The sequence below is a fragment of the Carcharhinus amblyrhynchos genome, unplaced genomic scaffold, assembly GCF_965287045.1.
Source record: "Carcharhinus amblyrhynchos unplaced genomic scaffold, sCarAmb.v2.hapA chromosome_224, whole genome shotgun sequence".
Lineage (NCBI taxonomy): Eukaryota > Metazoa > Chordata > Chondrichthyes > Carcharhiniformes > Carcharhinidae > Carcharhinus > Carcharhinus amblyrhynchos.
In genome coordinates, this window is record NW_027649964.1 from 178023 (window position 1) to 199286 (window position 21264).

At 42.9% G+C, this 21264-nt stretch overlaps 2 protein-coding genes and 1 long non-coding RNA gene across 3 annotated transcripts in view; 2 read left to right on the forward strand and 1 right to left on the reverse strand.

The window, feature by feature from the left end:
* haus6 (HAUS augmin-like complex, subunit 6) overlaps positions 1 to 13674 on the forward strand; it is a 54190-nt gene extending 40516 nt beyond the window's left edge. Inside the window, exons 16-17 of the mRNA XM_080183296.1 lie at positions 1074 to 2246; positions 13559 to 13674. Coding sequence (XP_080039422.1) covers positions 1074 to 2246; positions 13559 to 13653 — 1268 coding nt within the window. The 3' untranslated portion in view covers positions 13654 to 13674. The remainder of the gene's footprint in view (positions 1 to 1073; positions 2247 to 13558) is intronic.
* LOC145338900 (uncharacterized) overlaps positions 1 to 16560 on the reverse strand; it is a 46337-nt gene extending 29777 nt beyond the window's left edge. The window contains exons 1-2 of the long non-coding RNA XR_013885923.1: positions 16294 to 16560; positions 10088 to 10190 (exon numbers count right to left, since the gene is read on the reverse strand). This is a non-coding gene — a long non-coding RNA (uncharacterized LOC145338900). The remainder of the gene's footprint in view (positions 1 to 10087; positions 10191 to 16293) is intronic.
* A 2823-nt stretch (positions 16561 to 19383) lies between these two features.
* The window catches only part of LOC145338901 (stabilizer of axonemal microtubules 2-like), a 71388-nt gene continuing 69507 nt past the window's right edge, over positions 19384 to 21264 (forward strand). The window contains exon 1 of the mRNA XM_080183297.1: positions 19384 to 20033. Coding sequence (XP_080039423.1) covers positions 19996 to 20033 — 38 coding nt within the window. The 5' untranslated portion in view covers positions 19384 to 19995. The remainder of the gene's footprint in view (positions 20034 to 21264) is intronic.

Consider the following 21264-nt stretch of genomic DNA (forward strand, 5'->3'; position numbering starts at 1 on the left):
CCGCTTCAGTGAGATTGTATCTAATATGATCTTAAACTGGACTTTCCTGATGTATCCTCATAACCCTTGATTCCCTTCCTGATTTAAAAATCTATCCATCTCCTCTGTCTTAAATGGACGACCCCTTACTGAGATTATACTCTGGTCCTAGACTCTCCCACAAAAGAAGACAACCTCAGCATCTACCCTGTCAAGCTCCCTGAGAATCCTGTGCTATAATAAGGTCACCTCTCATTCTTCTAAACTCCATTGAACACAGGCTCAATCTCTTTGTAAGAAAATCCCTCCATACTTGGGATCAACTTGTTTTTGATAAGCAAGGGGATTAAGGGTTATGGGGAGAGGGCGGGAATGTGGAACTGAGCCATGACAGATCAGCCATGATCTTATTGAATGGCGGGGCAGGCTCGAAGGGCTAGATGGCCTACTCCTGCTCCTATTTCTTATGTTCTTATGTACCTTCTCCAACTGCCTTCCCGTATCTGTAGTCTTGGATAAGAGGACCAATCTTGACCTTTTGATCTTTTGGACATTAAGTGAATTGTTTTACAGTATTCGAAATGTCAAAGGTTGCCTTGATTAAAGTTGAATAAGAAGCTAGTAAAATTTTCATGAAGTACATTAGATGGAAAACCAAAAATACTGAACCAAAGGAACTCATTGGAAAGTCACCAAAAGCTTGCCCAGAATTGGGTTTTATGGTGAAGGAGATTCAGCAAGGTTTTCTAAAGCGTATAATTGGGCATCTCCCCAGTTTAGGATTCAGGGTTAGGAAAACGCAGAAAAGTCAGCGTTAAAGGAACCTAGAAGTTTATTGCAAACTAATGGGAAGCAGAATGGATTATACAAGGTAAGGCAAGGTTAATACAAGGCTCTATTTCAAATGAAATCATTACTATATGAGCAAGTGAATCTGAAAAACTGATAAAAGGTAAGATCAGGGTTGGTGTTAAGCAAGACTTGTACACAGAATTTAGGTTAACATGCTGAAATTCACACCTTTTCCCTTGTAAGAAACTTTACATCTTCAGATTTTTGTTTGATTTTTGCTTTTTAAACTAATTTTGTTGCAGTTACAGATATTAGGAACTCTTGGAGATGTGCAGTTCAAGAATCAGAACTTGCGCAGAAGAAACACCAGAAAGAGCCTGACTCAATACAAGCAAAATATGGTGACACACAGGAGAGCTGTATTGCGTCAGCTGATAGAGAAACATTACCACCCATCAAAGGAAGGACATGTTGGAGTGAAAACTCTTCTAATCTTGATTCAATTAGCTCAAACTTTCAATCCATTGGAAATGAAGAACAAAACACCCAGTTTCTGAAACCTGATCCCCTATTGGAAAAAAGCAAATGTAATTGGGAGGCAGCCAGAAAAGGTTGTTCAGATATTGGATCTGGAGACGAACCATATTTCTTCAGTAACAAAGTCACAGATTGTGATACAAATGACGCTTTGGCCAGTAACTTTCTCCCTCCTGATTCCCAAGTTTTAGGTTTTGATGAGGACTGTCACTTCACTCTGAAAACGAGTGTCACAGGCATTGGACCTTTAATTGATGAGACTGAATCTGACCACTCTCTGCAATTTTTGACATTTGATAGATTAAGTTCTAAATCTCCAATTAAGAAGGAGAAACTGTCTAAAAGTTTTGTGATGGAAATGTGCAAAAATACCAGTTCTGTGTCTTTTTCATCCTTTGCTGATTGTGACTTGGACCGTACGTTAACTTGGAATGGGTCAGAAAATTTCAATGCTGATCTTTCCAGTTCAACAAAGCCTCTCAGGTTTGGCATTTTGCAGGAGACTATTCCTGATGAGCTTGGTATTGACAGTTTAAACAGTTCCAAAGGCACGGAGGCCAATCAACTAGATGATTCCCATCTGGACGTGCAGAATTTGCACAGTCGATTGGAGCAATTACGCAAACATTTGGCCACTATAGCATGTGGTGAAGGTGAAAGAAGAGATTTAATTGAGCATGCGGGAGTTTCTGATTTCCACAATAACAGTGATAAAGACCAACATGATGTACAACTTAGCAGTGAAATAGATTATACAAATGAGGAAATTGATGCAGATAAACTGTTTTCGCTGGAGCCAGAATTTTTGAAAGATCTTTCACCAATGTCTTTGGAACCTCAAAAGCTTAGTTTATTTCCTACTTTGGGCAGCTCTCCATTGAATGACCTGGTACTTGAAGATGACCTATTTGACATTTCTGAGCTCCGTCCTTCCAACAGTAAGTTTATTTATATTTAAAGCCGGAATAGGCAGATTTGTGGTTTGTTGGGACATCTAGGGATGTGGAGGAAGGCATTGAACCACAATTGTGGTTATATTGAATGGCAGAAAAGGCTCAACATGCCAAATGGTCTACTCTTGCTCTTCTGCCCCTACTTGTGTGTATTTGATTGCTCATATATAATATTTGCAGCTGAATAATTGTGATTTTGCTTACAATAGGTGAGAGAAAGTTTAAATTGGGTGACTCTGTCTTCATAGAAGCAAGAGGAGGCTTTTTAGTCTCTGGAGCCTGTTCCACTATTGAAAGAAAAAAGAAAATTACAGTGTGAGAACAGGCCCTTTTTGACCCTCCACGTCTGCACTGACCATGCTACCTGACTGAACTAAAACCCCCTACCCTTCTGGGGACCATATCCTTCTAATCCCGTCCTTATCAAGACACGCCTTAAAAGTCACTACTGTATCCGCTTCCACTACCCGCCCCCCCGCCAACAAGTTCCAGGCACCCACTACTTGCTTTTAAAAAAAAAAATCTGCCTCGTACATCTCCTTTAAACCTTGCCCTTCGTGCCTTAAACCTATGTGCCCTAACGATTGAATCTTCCATCCTGGGGAAAAAGTTTCTGATTATCCACTCTATCCATGTCCTGTCATAATCTTGCAGATGTCTGTCAGGTCTCCCCTCAATCTCTGTTGCTCTAGTGAGAACAAATCAAGTTTCTCCAACCTCTCCTCAAAGCTAATGCCCTCCATACCAGGCAATATCCTGATAAATCTTTCCTGTACCCCCTCCAAAGCCTCCACATCCTTCTGAGCAGTGTGGTGACCAGAAGTGAACACTCTTCCAAATGCAGCCTAACTAAGGCTTTATAAGCTTCTACATGATTTGCCAATTTTTAAACTCAGTGCCCTGGCTGATGAAGGCAAGTATGCCACATGCCGCCTTGACTGCCTTCTCTGCCTGCATTGCCACTTTCAGTGAATAACCTGTTATCTTTACGCCCAGAGCTCTTTGCCTACCAATACTCTTAAGGGTTCTGCCATTTACTGTATATTTCCTATCTGTATTAGACCTTCCAAAATGCATCATTTAGATGAAATCATGGTTGCTTGGGAATTAATTTCATGTGCCTGCACATGAAAAAAGGTGATGAGTATGAGAAGGGAGGTGGTCAATGCAGGACTGAGGGTGTTGTCCCTAATGCGCACAGCATGTGGAACAAGGTAAATGAACTTGTTGTGCACATTGAAATTGGTTGGTACGATGGCTCCAAGGGGATCAGAGCTGGGATCTAAATATCCAAGGATATGTCCTATTGAAAGGACGGGCAGATGGCAAAGGGTGTGGGGTTTCATTGTTAATAAGGAATGAAGTTCAGAGAATAGCAAGTAGTGATAGAACATAGAACATTACAGCGCAGAACAGGCCCTTCGGCCCACGATGTTGCGCCGACCAGTTACAAAAACAATGACCCACTAGCCTATACCAATCCCTTTTCGTCCATAAACCTATCCATAGATCTCTTAAACGCCCCCAAACTAGACGCATTTACAACCGCAGCGGGCAGGGCATTCCAATCCCTCACCACCTGCTGGGTAAAGAACCTACCCCTGGAGTTTAATGCGGAGAAGTGTGAGGTAATCCATTTCGGTAGGAATAACAGATGTGTTGAGTATAGGGCTAACGGGAGGACTTTGAATAGAGTGGAGGAGCAGAGGGATCTAGGTGTATGTGTACATAGATCCCTGAAAGTTGGGAATCAAGTAGATAAGGTTGTTAAGAAGGCGTACGGTGTCTTGGCGTTTATTGGTAGGGGGATTGAATTTAGGAGTCGCAGCGTCATGTTGCAACTGTACACAACTCTGGTGCGGCCGCACTTGGAGTACTGTGTGCAGTTCTGGTCCCCACATTACAGGAAGGATGTGGAGGCTTTGGAGAGGGTGCAGAGGAGGTTTACCAGGATGTTGCCTGGTATGCAGGGGAGGTCCTATGAGGAGAGACTGAGGGATTTGGGGTTGTTTTCACTGGAAAGAAGGCAGCTAAGAGGGGATCTTATAGAAACATATAAGATGATTAGAGGTTTAGATAGGGTGGATGGTGATGGCCTGTTTCCTCGGATGGAGAAAGCTAGCACGAGGGGGCATGGCTTTAAATTAAGGGGGGGTAGTTATAGGACGGATGTCAGGGGCAGGTTCTTTACCCAGAGGGTGGTGAGGGACTGGAATGCCCTGCCTGCTGCAGTTGTAAATGCGCCTAGTTTGGGGGCGTTTAAGAGATTGGTGGATAGGTTTATGGACGAAAAGGGATTGGTTTAGATTAGTGGGTCAATGTTTTTTTTAAAAATAAGACTGGTCGGCGCAACATTGTGGGCCGAAGGGCCTGTTCCGCGCTGTAATGTTCTATGTTCTATGTTTTTTTGTTCTATGACATCCATCCTGTAGCTACCCCCCCTTAATTTAAAGCCATGCCCCCTCGTGCTAGCTTTCTCCATCCGAGGAAAAAGGCTATCACTATCCACCCTATCTAAACCTCTAATCATCTTATATGTTTCAATAAGATCCCCTCTTAGCCGCCTTCTTTCCAACGAAAACAACCCTAAATCCCTCAGTCTCTCCTCATAGGACCTCCCCACCATACCAGGCAACATCCTAGTAAACCTCCTCTGCACCCTCTCCAAAGCCTCCACATCCTTCCTGTAATGTGGGGACCAGAACTGCACACAGTACTCCAAGTGCGGCCGCACCAGAGTAGTGTACAGTTGCAACATGACGCTGCGACTCCTAAATTCAATCCCCCTACCAATAAACGCCAAGACACCATACGCCTTCTTAACAACCTTATCTACTTGATTCCCAACTTTCAGGGATCTATGTACACATACACCTAGATCCTTCTGTTCATCCACACTATTCAAAGTCCTCCCGTTAGCCCTATACTCGACACATCTGTTGCTCCTACCAAAGTGAATTACCTCACACTTCTCCGCATTAAATTCCATCCACCACCTCTCGGCCCAGCTCTGCAACCTTTCTAAGTCACCCTGCAAACTATGACACCCTTCCTCACAATCTACCACACCTCCGACTTTGGTGTCATCAGCAAACTTACTAATCCACCCAACTATACCCTCATCCAGATCATTAATAAAGATTACAAACAACAGTGGCCCCAAAACAGATCCCTGAGGCACACCACTCGTAACCGAACTCCATGATGAATATTTACCATCAACCACCACCCTCTGTCTCCTATCTGATAGCCAATTCCTGATCCAACTTCCTAGATTACCCACAATCCCATACATCTGCATTTTCTGCAGAAGCCTACCATGGTGAACCTTATCGAACGCCTTACTAAAATCCATATATACCACGTCAACTGCCTTGCCCCCATCCACCTCTTTGGTCACCTTCACAAAAAACTCAATAAGGTTAGTAAGGCACAACCTACCCGCTACAAAACCATGCTGACTATTTCTAATCAATTCATTACACTCCAAATAACTATAAATCCTATCCCTAATAATTTTTTCTAAAACCTTGCCCACAACAGAAGTAAGACTCACCGGTCTATAATTCCCGGCAAAGTCTCTGTTCCCCTTCTTAAACAATGGGACAACATTCGCTATCCTCCGGGACTACACCAGAGACCAATGACGACCTGAAGATCAGAGCCAGAGGCTCTGCAATCACCTCTCTAGCCTCCCAGAGAATCCTAGGGTAGATCCCATCCGGACCAGGGGACTTATCTATTTTCAGCCCCTCAAGAATATCCAGCACATCCCCCTTATCAACCGTAATACTGTCTATTTTACACCCCTGCAACCCAGCGTCCTCCTCAGCTATATTCATGTCCCCCTGCATGAACACCGAAGAGAAATATTGGTTCAATGCTTCTCCAATCTCCTCCGGTTCCACACACAACTTCCCTCTGCTGTCTGTAACTGGCCCTAATCTTGCCCTGACCAACCTTCTGTTCCTGACATACCTATAGAACGCCTTAGGATTCTCCTTAATCCTATCAGCCAAAGTCTTCTCATGTCCTCTTTTAGCCCTTCTTAACTCCCTCTTCAACTCCCTCCTAGCCAATCTAAAGCTTTCTAGTGCACTACCTGAGCCCTCAAATCTCATCCGAACATAAGCCTCCTTTTTCTTTTTAACCATCGACTCAACTCTTTTAGTGCACCACGGTTCCCTAGATCTACCAATTCCTCCATGCCTGACAGGGACATACCTATCAAGGACTCGCAGTAGCTGCTCCTTGAAAAAACTCCACATTTCGGACGTTCCCAGTCCCTGTAATCTCCTAGTCCAATCTATGCTTCCTAATTCACTCCTAATAGCCTCATAATTACCCTTACCCCAGCTAAAACTACTGACCCGAGGTTCATGCCTATCCCTTCCCATCACTAAGGTGAACGTAACCGAATTGTGGTCACTATCACCAAAATGCACACCAACTTCCAAGTCTAGCACCTGGTCTGGCTCATTTCCCAGCACCAAATCCAATATAGCCTCACCTCTAGTTGGCCTATCTACATACTGAGTCAAAAAACCTTCCTGCACGCTTTGTACAAACACTGACCCCTCTAACGAGCTAGAACTATAGCAATTCCAATCAATATTCGTAAAGTTAAAGTCCCCCATAACAATTACCCTATTACTTTCACTCCTAACCAGGATTGTCCCCGCAATCCTTTCCTCAACCTCTCTAGAACTTTTAGGAGGTCTATAAAAGACTCCCAACAGGGTGACCTCTCCTCTCCTATTTCTAATCTCCGCCCATACTACCTCAACTGACAAGTCCTCATCAAACTTCCTCTCCGACACTGTGATACAGTCCTTGACTAGCAATGCTACCCCACCCCCCCCTTCTACCTTCTTCTCTACTCCGACTAAAGCATTTGTACCCCGGAACCTGCAACAACCATTCCTGACCCTGCTCTATCCATGTCTCTGAAATGGCCACAACGTCAAAGTCCCAGGTACTGATCCACGCTGCAAGTTCATCCACTTTATTGCGAATACTCCTCGCATTAAAGTACACGCATTTCAAACCCTGCTCCGCCCCACCCCTACTATGCCGTGCCTTGCATTCCCCAACTATGCCCCCCTCACTTTCACCCCCTCTACTCACGATCCCACCCCCCCCTCCAAATCAGTTTAAACCTCCCTGCATAGCCTTTGCAAATTTACCCCCCAGGATATTGATTCCCCTCTGGTTCAGGTGTAGACCATCACTCTTATAGAGGTCCCACCTTCCCCAGAATGAGCCCCAATTGCTCAAGTACCTGAACCCCTCCCTCCTGCACCATCCCCTCAGCCACGAGTTCAAACTTTCCCTCTCTCTATTCCTCTCTAAACTATCCCGTGGCACAGGCAAGAGTCCGGATATAACTACTCTTCCAGACTTGGCCTTTAGTTTCCACCCCAACTCCATAAAGCTTTGCTTAATATCCCCTTCATTTAATCTCCCTATGTCATGTGTCCCCACATGAACTATAACTTGATATAGGATCAGAAGGCATAGAATCTCTGTGGGCAGAGTTGAAGAATCAAAGGTAAAAAGACACTGATGGGAGTTATGTACAGGCCCCCTAGCAGTAGTCAGGATGTAGGGCAGAAAAAAAAATCAGGAGATAGAAAAAGCATATAAAGGCAATATTACAATAACCATGGACTTCAATATGCAGGTGGACTGGGAAAATCGGATAGGTAGTGGATCCCAAGAAAAGGAATTTGTGCAATGAGATGTTTTTTTTCTTGAAGAAGCTTGTGACAGAGGCTACTAGGGAACAGGCAATTCTGGATTTGGTGATGTGTAATGAGGCAGACTTGATTAGGGAAGGTGACACGCTATAAGCTGCCTTCCCGGCTCTATCCACTTGAGCGGCAACCCTTCAGAGATCTGTGAATATGAACCCCAAGATCTCTGTCCCTCCACATTCCTCAGAACCCTGCCATTGACCCTGTAATCTGCATTCAAGTTTGTCCTACCAAAATGAATCACCTCGCACTTATCAGGGTTAAACTCCATCTGTCACTTTTCGGCCCAGCTCTGCATCCTATCGGTGTCTGTTTGCAGCCTACAAGAGCCCTCCGCGTCATCCACTACTCCTCCAATCTTGATGTCATCAGCAAATTTATTAACCCACTCTTCAATTCCCTCTTCCAAGTCATTGATAAAAATCACAAATAGCAGAGGACTCAGCACTGGATCCCTGTGGTACACTGCTGGTAACTGGCCTCCAGTCTGAAAATTTTCCCACCACCACCACCCTCTGTCTTCTATGAGACAGCCAGTTACTTATCCAATTGGCCAAATTTCCTTCTATCCCACACCACCTCACTTTCTTCATGAGCCTACCATGGGGAACCTCATCAAACGCCTTACTAAAATCCATGTATACGACATCAACTGCTCTACCTTCGTCTACACACTTAGTTACCTCCCCAAAGAATTCAGTCAAATTTGAGAGGCAAGACTTACCCCTCACAAAAGTGCTGACTATCCCATCTTTCCAAATGGTCATAAATCCTATCCCTCAGGGCCTTTTTCCATAACTTACGGATCACCAAAGTAAGATTAACTGGCCTATAATTACCAGGGTCATTCCTATTTCCTTTCATTTGCCACTCTCCAGTCCTTTGGCACAATTCCCATGGATAATGAGGGCCCAAAGCTAAAGGCCCTGCAATCTCACCCCTTGCCTCCCAAAGTATCTTAAGATGTATTCCATGTGGCCCAGGAGACTTATCGATCCTCAGGCTTTTCAAAATTGCTAAAATCTTCCCTCAGAATATCTACCACCTCCATCCTTTCAGCCTGTATCTCTCACTCATCCTCAAATAAGGCTCCTCTCCTTAGTGAACGCTGAAGAAAAGTGTTCTTTCAACGCCTCACCAATCTCTTCCGACTCCATGCACAAGTTCCCACTACTATCCTTGACCAGCCCTAACATCACCCTAGTCATTCTTTTATTTCTCACATAAGAGTAAAAAACTTTGGTTTTCCTTGATCCAACCTACCTTGACTTCTCATGTCCCCTCCTAGCTCTCCTAAGCCTTTTTTAAACTCATTCCTAACTACCCTGTAACCCTCAAGTGACCCAATTGTTTTCTCATCCTTACATACGCTTCCTTTTTCCTCTTGACAAGACATTCAACCTCCTTTGAACCATGGTTCCCTCACTCAGCCATTTCCTCCCTGCCTGACAGGGACATACCTATCAAGGACACGCAGTATTTGTTCCTTGAACAAGCTCCACTTTTCATTTGTGCCCTTACTTGACAGTTTCTGTTCCCATCTTATGCTCCCTAATTCTTGCCTAATCGCATCATTACCCCTGCCCCAATTATAAACCTTACTCTGCTGTGTGACCTTATTCCTCTCCTTTGCAATAATGAATTGTGGTCACTATCTCAAGTGCTCTGCCGCAAACTAACATTTGACCCGGTTCATTACCCAGTACCAAGTCCAATGTAGCCCCACCTCTTGTCGGCTTATCCACTTAATGTGTCAGGAAATCCTCCTGCACACACTGTACAAAAAGTGCCCCATCTGAACTATTTGACCTATAAAGGTTCCAATCAATGTTTGGAAAGTTAAAGTCACCCATGATAACTACCCTGTGACCGCCACACTATCCATAATCTGCTTCGCTATTTCCTCCTCCACATCTCTTACTATTTGGGGGCCTATAGAAAACTCATTGATCCCCTTTTTTCTTCAGGCAATGATGCATTAAAAATGTTATCAAATTTGAGGTCAAATTGACGTCAGTGGTGACAAACAGTTCCTTTTAATACCCATGCCAGGCTCGTATAACTGATTACCTGAACAGCCAGCTCAGTGGGGACGACTACATTTGCTGCTGGCTGATGTTTTTTCCACTTGGATCCCTACAAGCCAGTGCTTCAGCTGATAAGAATATTCAAGCTAGAAAGCAGCAGAAAGAACAGATATTCAGTGCTATTAATTTGTGCAATTTCAGTAGATTATTGTTCTATCCATACTTGCAACTCCTTAACTTTTTTATTATTCGTTCATGGGACGTGGGCATCACTGGCTAGCCAGCATTTATTGTCCATCCCTAGTTGCTCAAAGGTAGTTGAGTCAACCACATTGCTGGAGTCACATATAGGCCAAACCAGATAAGGACGGCACATTTCCTTCCCTAAAGAACGTTAGTGAACCAGATGGGTTTTTCTGACAATTGGCATTAGTTTCGTGGTCATCAGTAATTCTTAATTTGAGATATTTTATTAAATTCTAATTCCAACACCTGCCGTGGCAGGATTTGAACCCGAGTCCCCAGAACAGTTTCTACAATAATAGTCCAGCAATAATATCACTAGACCATCACCTCTTAGCTGGTCTACATTTAGGATACATTATTGAAGTATACCTACCTCTCATATTCAGAGGATTACAGCATGGAAACGGGCCTTTCGGCCCAACCTTTCCATGCCACCTTTTTTAATGACTAAGCTAGTACCAATTGCCTGTGTTTGACCCATATTCCTCCATAACCATCTTACCCATGTAAGTATCTAAATGCCTCTTAAAAGAAGACAAAATTGTACCTACCTTTACTATGACCTCTGGCATTTTGTTCCAGACATTCTCCACCTTCTGAAGTAATTGCCCCTCTTGACCCTTTTGTGTTTCTTCCCTCTCACCTTAAACCTATGCCCTCTAGTTTTAGACTCCCCTACTTTTGGGAAAAGATATTGACTATGTAGCTGATCTGTGCCCCTCATTATTTTATAGACCTCTAAGATCACCACTCAGCCTCCATGCTCCAGAGAAAAAGATCCCAGTCTATCCAGCCTCTCCTTTATAACTCAAACCATCAAGTCCCCGTAGCATTCTCGTAAATTTTTTCTGCACTCTTTCCAGTTTAGTATCCTTTCCATAATAGAATGACCATTCTGTACACAGTATTCCAAGTGTGACCTTGCTAATGTCTTGTACAACTTCAAGATGTCTCACTCCTTTATTCAATATTCTGACTGATGAAACCAAGCATGCCAAATGTTGCCTTTGCCACCCTTTCCATCTGAGTCCACTTTCAATGAACTATGAACATACACCCCTAAATCTTTGTTCTGTAACTCTCCCAACACCCTACCGTTAGCTGAACAAGTCCTGCCCTGGTTCGATTGACCAAAATGCATCACCTTGCATTTATCTAAATTAAACTCCACCACTTGTCATTCCATTGTCTCAAATTGATCAAGATCCTGTTGCAGCCCTGGATAACATTCTTCAGCGTCCACTATGCCATCCATCTTGGTGTCATCTGCAAACTTACTTACCGTGCCTCCTAAATTCTTATCCAAATCATTAATAGAAATGATAAATAACAGTGGACCCAGACTGATCCCTGAGGCACACTGCTGGTTATAGGCCTCCAGTTTGAAAAATATCCCTCAACAATCACCCTGTGGCTTTTGTCATCAAGTCAATTTTGTATCCGTCTGGATCCCGTGAGATTTAACCTAATGCAACCTACCATGTAGTACCTTGTCAAAGACCGTGCTAAAGTCCATGTAGACGACGACAGCTGCATTGCCGTCATCTACCTTCATGGTTATCCCTTCAAATTGAGATGATTTTCCACTCGCAAAGCCATGCTGATTGTCCCTAATCAGTCCTTGCCCCTCTAAACGCCTGTAGATACTGTCTCAAAATACTTTCTAGCAACTTGCACACTACAGACGTTAAGCTCACCGCCTGTAGTTCCCAGGCTTTTCCCTGAACCCTTAAAGGCACAACGTTTGCCATGCTCCAATCTTCAGGCACCTCCCCTGTGACTGTCAATGATTTAAATATTTCTGCTAGGGGACCTGCAATTTCCTCCCTAGTCTCCCACAATGTCCTGGGATACACTTCATCAGGTCCCACGGATTTATCTACCTTGATGTGCTTTAAGACTTCCATCAAAGTTTGTGTCATTAGCAAACTTTACAAATATTAATTTCTGTTCCCTCACACAAATGATTGATGTATATTATGACTAGCTGAGACCCCACTGGTCACTTCCTGTCACTTAGGAAACAGGAATAAATGAGTATTTTCTGTCTGCTAACCAATTATCAATCATGCCAAAACATTACCGTAAATCCCTTGTGCTTTAATTTTGTACATTAACCTCTTAGATGGGACTTTATAGAAGTGTTTCCTTTCCACAGCTAATTGTCCCCAATATTCTTATTTGAACACTGGCTACCTTTTCAAATTAATGAAGTTAACAGCAAAAGACTCAGCCTAGTGTGAAGCTGACCATCCCTATATCCATCAAACCAGTCCACCGTAATTTACTTGCATCTGTATTCACGTTTCAGCCTTTGACGTTCTTCTGACTAACCTTTTACACTCATGCCTATATTGCAAACAATTCGTATCTGCATATGTATCAGTTCTATTTTGACTTTCATTGCCTTTCAATGATTTGATTTTTGGAATTTTAATAATGAATCCTTTCACTGCCTTAACCATTCAGTGGCTTCTACTGTGAATGGTTGTGATGCCACCAGAAATGGATTGTTGTAGGTACCTGTGGCTATGATGGTGAGCATGTACAATTTGTGTATGGTATTCACTTCAACTGAGAAGTATTGAAGTGCCAGATTGTGTTTTGAATTACATTGTCTGGAGAGTATTTTGATACAAGCAATATTGTTTTATGTTAAGACTGATATTTGCATCACATAGTTAAATGGTGAATTGAGAGCTGTGCAGAAATTAACAGGGTCCATTTTGGTTTCTGTGGTCACTTATTTTTTGAGTTGAGACACTTGATTGTACTCGTACAAAAGCAACAAAGTTAGCCTGTAGGTACAGCAAGCTGTTAAGAAAGCAAATGGCTTTGGTGAGACCACATCTGAAATACTGTGCCCAGCTTTGCTCTCCATATCTTAGGACTGATGCATGCCTGATTGAAACATACAATTTATCCTGTGTGAGATATTAGTGTCCTACATAGTGTCCACACTGTTGCTTTCTCTAGAAAACACTTTCTATAGATAGAGGAGCACTTCTCCAGTATTGCTCCAGTTTGAGGAAAGATGCATGAGGAAATTGCGTATGCTGCAAATGCTCCATTGGTGAAGCATTTGTCTCAAAGATGCACATTAATGCACTTTCATCAAGTGCTAACATGCTTCAAATTGGTCCAACTATAATAATTGATCTGAAAGCACAGTTTCATAACTTCACTGCTTATCGTGTTGTGTTTTTAAATGATTCTTGCTCGTAAACAACTTTTCCTATAAATATTTTAATTTGTTTCTAATTTTCAGATGAGTCTGAAAGTGCTATTGATTGCGGAAAGTTGTCTACCGACGTGGGACAGTTAATAGCAGGGTCCGATTGTTACAATTCAAAGCAGGAATAGACCATATGACCCCCCCCCCCCCCCCCCACCCCAGCCCTGTTGTGTCTTTGTGTCTGAACATGGCCGATCATCATCGCGTTCCTGCCTGCTTCTGTTTTTCTTGGTTACCTGGGATCAGAAATTTTTACCTAACCCAGCCTTGAATACATTCAACGGTAATGCATCCACAACCCTCTGGAGTAGACAATTTCACAGATTCACAACCCTCTGAATAAATTTCTGTTCATTGTGGTTGTAAATGATTGATTCCTTTAGTCTGAGACACTGCTGCTATGTTCTAGTTCCATAGCTGTGTCTGCCCTGTGAACCCCTTTCAGAATCCGGTACGTTTCGATGAAATCAGTTCTTGACTCCAGGGAGTATAGGCCAAATTAATCAGGCTCCTATCATAAGACAACTCTCCTATGTTAAAGACCAGTCGAGTGAAGCTTTGCTTATACCTGTTTAGATATGGGGACAAAAGCTGTGCATGAGGCTCCATCTGTGTTCTCACTGAAGCATTTTTTACAATTGTGAAGAGATTTGTTTACTCCAGCCCCCTACAGTAAGGGCCTAATAGCTTGCAGGTTCGTCAAACAAACTTTGTTTCCTTGTAGAAGTACAATACCTTTGAGCTCATTAAAAAGTTCACGCCCTTTCTAAAGTGAGTAACTTCATTAAAATTACCTTTGCTTTGCTTCCAATATCATCTAGAGTGGCCCACCCTGACTTGAGTGGCATTCAGACTGTCCAAATATTTCCTTTTTGTCCCAACAGCTAGGGTTGGGTTGGATTCCAGGCTCTTCAGATAAGAGTTTACCAGTCCCATAAGTAGGCTTATTAGCATTGCAATGACGTTGCATTTGTTACCAACCAATCTATTCATAAGTCTTGAATTTTGGAAAATCTTAACCAGTGCTGATCCTATCTCTGCAGTTATTTTTGTGGGGGTTAAGCATTAGTCCCACAGGCAGCACAGTGGTTAGTTCTGCTGCCTCAAAGTACCATGGACCTGGGTTCAATTCCAGACTTGGGTCACTTTGTGTGGAGTCTGCATGTTCTCCCTGTCTGTATGGATTTCCTCCACAGTCCAAAAAAAAAGGTGCTGGTTGGGGTGCATTAGCCATGCTCAATTCTCCCTCTACCTGAACAGGTGTCCAAAGATGGCAACTAGGAGATTTTCAGAGTTTCTTCACTGCAGTGTTAATGTAAACCTACTTATGGTACGAATGAATTAGTTTAAACTCTTACCTTGGGGACTTGGAATCAAAACCAGTCCAGGCTTTTGGGACGAAAAGGAAATATTTGGACATTCTGCCACTTGTTAGGATAGATCAATCTAGGTGATTCTGGAAGCAGAGCAAAGGTAATTTTACATTGCATCTGACTATCCTTCACCTGACCCTGAGCATTTGTTGAAGGCTGGATACTGAAATGGAAAATAATTCTGACCTGCTGATTGGTGTTTGTCTTGATCAAAACAACATTTGAACTTCATGCACTCATTATTGTACATTTTCTTTGTACATATATCACCTAAATTGTTTTTGCAGCTGTCAATTTAATCTGTACTTTTTTTTATCTGTAGCCCTGATTAGCCAAGAATAAGGGCAAGGATGTGTCTAAGATTAAATTTGTGGTTTTCCATCCAGTTCATATAAAATACCTAGGGATATTTTAGTATGAGTTGGTAGTCTTTGAAATGCCACAAAGGCTGGGATATTTGGTAATTTGGGGCTCAGAAGTTAGACCACTTATTTCCAGTTATAAACTGTCTTACTTTCCTGGACATGCTGGAAACTGACATTAGATACAGAAGATGGAAATGTGTCCTTAGTATATCCTTCACATTACCCATTCATTCCCAAATAATTTAAAGATCTTGTTGCATACTAATCCCTACTTACTTCAATATTTTGTAACTTGTATTTTGTGTTTGTAACTGGTAAATAAAATAACTTCTAATAAAGTAGACAAATTTTATTACTTCAGATCGTTTCTCTTTATAAAACCACAGCTGTAGAAGGCTTTGTCCCAATGCACAGCCAATGGCTTCAGCCTTGTGAATAATCACCTGACATTCAATAGCATTACCATCACTGAATCCTCCACTAGTAACATCTTGGATGTTACCATTTAAGCAGAAACTGAACAAATACTGTGGCTACCAGTGCAGGTCAGAGGCAAGGAATCGTTGGTGAATACCTCACCACCTTGCTCCTCCAAAGCCTGTTCACTATAAGGCACAAATCAGAAGTGTGATGGAATACTCTCCACTTGGCCACGAGTGCTGCTGTAGCAACACTTTAGCAACTTGACATGATCCAGGACAAAGAGTTTGCTTGATTAGTATTACTTGCACGTTCACTCCCTTCACCACAATAGTGCACACCATCTACAAGCTGAACTGCAACATAAGGCAATATCATTCTGGCTGAAACTAAGCTTTCCATTCTGTACATAGGCTGAACCTACTGACTTTGCTATAATTGGTTTGAGCAAGTCATTTTCTTTCAATGGGTGTGGCCCTGAAGTCCTTAGCAAAGCTGAGGGAGAGAATCTTCATGTTGAAGGCTTTCAAATGGGCTGATGCTGCATACTAATACTGGGTATTTCACCACATGCATATTATTTACTCTTTAAAATAGTGCTGGTGCTTACTGGGGTGGAATGTGTGACAGTTCTACAGAGGATTTCCAAGGCATCATCCACAGGGTCAGTTGCTGAATTGGCCTGAAAGAAAGGGACCAAGAGTTAGGGTGGTACTGAGGCTGGATGTCAGTAGGTGATGCCCCTAATGCAGTAAAATGTTAGCCACCTGGGATAATTTTTTTCCAGAGTTGCTGCCTTTCCCCATCTGCAGGGAGCCAGAAAAATAAGATGAGAGATATCAGCTTGTGTGCACAGGTGTTGCAATAAGGATACAGTTTTCCCTATCTGTCCCAAATTGTCTATTGCCAGCAATCTGAGATGTGAAAACACTGAAATCATCACCTGGATCAGTTTGGACATGGAGTTGGGGGTAGGGTGTTAGCGTGGATAGAGGATTGGTTGTCAAATAGGAGGCAGAGAGTGGGGGTCAATGGGTGCTATTCGGATTGGCGGTTGGTGACTAGTGGGGTGCCCCAGGGGTCGGTGCTGGGGTCTCAGCTATTTACCATTTATATAGATGATCTGGAGGAGGGAACCGAGTGTAGGGTGTCGAAATTTGCTGATGACACCAAGATTGGGGGAACGGCAAATTGTGCGGAGGGTGTGGAGAGTCTGCAGAAGGATCTAGATAGGCTGGGCGAATGGGCCAGGAAATGGCAAATGGAATTTAATGTTGGCAAGTGTGAGGTGGTCCACTTTGGTAGGAAGAATGGTAGGAAGGACTATTACTTACGTGGCGAAAAACTGCAGCAGGCGACGGTGCAGAGGGACCTCGGGGTCCTTGTGCATGAATCGCAAAAACCCAGCTTGCAGGTGCAGCAGGTGGTCAGGAAGGCGAATGGGATGCTGGCCTTCATAGCGAAGGGGGATTGAATATGAAAGTAGGGAGGTCTTGCTGCAGCTGTATAGGGTATTGGTGAGGCCACAGCTGGAGTACTGTGTGCAGTTTTGGGCGCCGCACCTGCGCAAGGATATTTTGGCCCTGGAGGGAGTGCAGAGGAGGTTTACTAGGCTGACACCGGAGTTGAGGGGATTGAGCTATGAGGAGAGGCTGAATAAACTAGGCTTGTACTCGTTAGAGTTTAGAAGAATGAGGGGAGATCTCATTGAGACGTATAAGATGATGAATGGGATGGATAGGATAGAGGTGGAGAGACTCTTCCCGCTCAAAAAAGACAGTAGGACTAGGGGGCACAGCCTCAAGATAAAGGGGAGGCGGTTTAGAACGGAGTTGAGGAGGAACTTCTTCACTCAAAGGGTGGTGAATCTCTGGAATTCTCTGCCCGTTGAAGTGGTGGAGGCTGCCTCGCTAAATATTTTTAAGAAGCGGGTTGATGGGTTTTTGATAAGAGAGGGGATTAAGGGTTATGGGGAGAGGGCGGGAAAGTGGAACTGAGCCACGACAGATCAGCCATGATCTTATTGAATGGCGGGGCAGGCTCGAAGGGCTAGATGGCCTACTCCTGCTCCTATTTCTTATGTTCTTATGTAAAAGGGCTGATGAGCTTTCAGATCAGCAAATGGTTTATTTTTAAGTCCTATAATTGATGGGAGTGCTTTGTTAGCTGTTAGATGCTTTCCGTACAGCCATCTAGTTAAATATGTGCATCCTGAGCAGCTGCAGAAGAAATTCATGTCCAGTTCCGCGGCTGGCCGGCCAGCCACTCGCCTGCAGTCTAAGACCAAAATATCTTTGCGTAACTCTTGACTATACATTGATATACCAGCAACGTCTCCAACACCGGAACCAGGGTCAATGTGAGTGAATCCCATACCTGGGGCAACAAAATCTACACATTGTGTTGCTTTACTCAAAGAACAAAAATAGCCTGGGAAACAGACCCTTTGGCCCAATGAGCCCACGCTGCCATCTTAACACCACTAGTCACCCCCCTCCACCCATGACCCTTGTCTAATGTTTTATGGCCATCCACTTTGAGGGAAACTAATTTAGGGACAATTTATTACTGCCAATCAGCCTAACAGCACATCTTTGGGGTGTGGGAGGAAACTGGAGAAAACCCACACAAGCATGGGGAGAATGTGCAAACTCCCACAGACACCGGCCCAAATCCATGTGTCTGCACAGCAATCAGTGATAGTCACTGAGCTATCATCTTGCGCAGTATCTGGTCCAGTTTAGGCACACACTAATGACATGAAGCACTAGGCCAATCTCGAACAACCAAGAGCAGCCAAGTTCGACCCATCGTGTGTATGCCCCTCGTTGGACACAAGGCGGACCTGTAAATGAAAAGAGAAAAAAACATTATTGTTGTACCATATCCATTTACCTTAACAGGGACGCCCCAATGCTACTGACCCTTATTTAAAACAATCTCCTATATCCACCCATCTCCAACCCAGTCATGTGCCTGTCTAAGTTACTCTTAAATGACTCTAGCGTGTTTGCCTCCACCACCTTACTTGGCAGAGCATTCCATACCCCCACTACCCTGTATGAAAAACCTCCCTCTAATATCTGTGTTGTACCTCTCCCCCCTCACCTTAAGCCCATGGCCCCTTGTCCTATGTGTCTCTATCATAGGAAATAGCTTACCTCTTGTTCACTCTATCTATACCCTTCATAATGTTATATACTCACCCTGGTCTATCCAACCCTCTACTGCTTCACCTTGCTGAAGGGCTGCCATGCAAGCAATACATGTTCAGCTTAGAAAAGTAATTATTTTTCTGCCATCTGGACCCAACACAGCTTTTTATTAATTATATTCCAATACACACTTGTCATCTGCAAACTTTGATGGTGTTTCTCATTGTCCACTTCCAATTGCTAATGTAAATAATGACCACAAGTGATCCCAGCTCTTATCCTTGTGGAATCTCGCTGTCAGCCTGTGACAAACTTCTGACTTTTCAGCCAGTTTCCTATCCATTCAGGTGCTTGTTTGATCCTACATTCTCAGATCAATTCATATGACCTTATTAATCACACCGCTAGATGCAGCATAATAATAGAGCCGTATAACAGCCAGATGATTAAATTGGTTCAATTCTGTTTTTTATTATAGGTGATTTGGGATTTTTATGTGTGCTTTGAGAGTCACGTTGTTTTTCTTAGCAAATCAGTGGCTTTGATCGCAAGATGTTTTTGCTAATCCACACACAAACAGAAAATGCTGGAAAATCTCAGCAGACTTAATAGCATCTGTGGAGAGAATGGAGGTCAAAGTTTCGAGTCTGGATGACTTAGCTCTGTTTTTGTTTCAGATGCTAGCATCCGCAGTAATTCGCTTTTATTTAGTATTCCAATTTCCTTTACTATTTAGAAAAATATTTAAAACGAAAACGGTTAATACTTTCCTCAGTAGTAATCAAGTTTCATACTTTGTCCTATGTTGGTACAACTCAATTTACAGCTGGCGAGTTTTTCCGGGTTGATTTAGATGCTTTGCGTGTTGAATTTAAAAAAATAGAAATCGCTCTTTAAAAACAATTTGCCTTTCCAAAGCGGTGTTTAAACAGTAAATATTTCGGGGAAGGAGAGGGTTTTTTTTGTAGAATAGTTTTTGTGAGTGAACTGATTTTGCTGTGGAGCTATTTTCTTTAAATTCCAATGAAAAGGATTAGGTTTAGCATGTGACCCGTTGGAGTAACGCACGGTGAGGTGCGCCTATTATTGAATTGCTTAGATACCCGCACGCATTTAAGCAACACAGAGCAAGCTTCACACTGACTGCACTCCACATCATGAAGAGGAAATGTATTTGCGAGCTTTGCACCTGTGGGTATGTAGGTCGATGTTTAGTTCACAAAAAAAAATCTTTGGGATGACTTTGAGGCTGCGGCTAAAATTATTTAATATATTACAACGGGTTTGTAGTGACATCATTCAATTAATAAATAAAGCTGTGTAATGTTATTAATTTGCAAGTAAATTAAAACACTCTGACACAAACTGCAAATTAACAACTAATACTGAGGATTAATTGCCCAGGTAATGCATATTTGTCTATTGGGATTTGCCATTGGGAATTATCTAAATAAACCGGCTGCCTCACTTTCGGTTCAAGAGAACATGTAAAAATTCAAATGTTCCAAACCAATGTAGGGAGAATGGGGTCGTGACTCAATTGTAAATCTAATCTCCAAAGAGTTAATGAGCCGGCCTGGCTATTGTGGAGATATTAATGGATTTAGTGATCAGTGGAACGGTAAAGGAATTGACTTCAATGCGCAATCCGTAACCATAGAAACGTTTGCCTATGTTCCTGCTAGTGAGTTTTATTTAGTGTCAATATCACAAATAGAACTAATATGTTAAATCACCGAGCATTAGAGCACGTCAATTCGCAAACCATACCAAATGAACCCAAGTCAAAAGCCAGTATATTTTTCCTTATTTACCCCTGCATGCGTGGACCAATATTATTCCTGTTAGCAATGTTTAATCTCAAAATTGCAACAGACGCATATGCTAAATGGGTTATTTTTCTGTCCTTAATTGTCAATTACAGCAAAGGAATATTTAAAAGTTGTTGTAAAACGAAACGTGCACTCACAGAATTCCACAGTGCAGAACAACTCCATTCAGCCCATCAAGTCTGCACTGACCACAATCCCACCCAGGTCCTATCCCCGTAACCCCACATATTGACTCCGCTAATCCCCCTGACGCTAAGGAACAATTTAGCGCAGCCAATCTGCCTAACCCGCACAGCTTTGGACTGAGGAGGGAAACTGGAGCACCTGGAGGAAACCCACGTAGACATGGGGAGAATGTGCAAACTCCACACAACGTCCCTAGCCAGGAATTGAATCCAGGTCCGTTGCGCTGTGAGACAGCAGTGCTAACCACTGTGCCACCGCGTCACCCCAATGTACCGTTCATTACTAAATTATTTGGCATGGAGCATAAAAAATAACAAAAACTTAAGTGTAAAGTAAAACGCTGAATCTCTCTGCAGTATTTCACAATGTGATATAATAAGGATTTTTTCCAACTATAAATTATTTTTG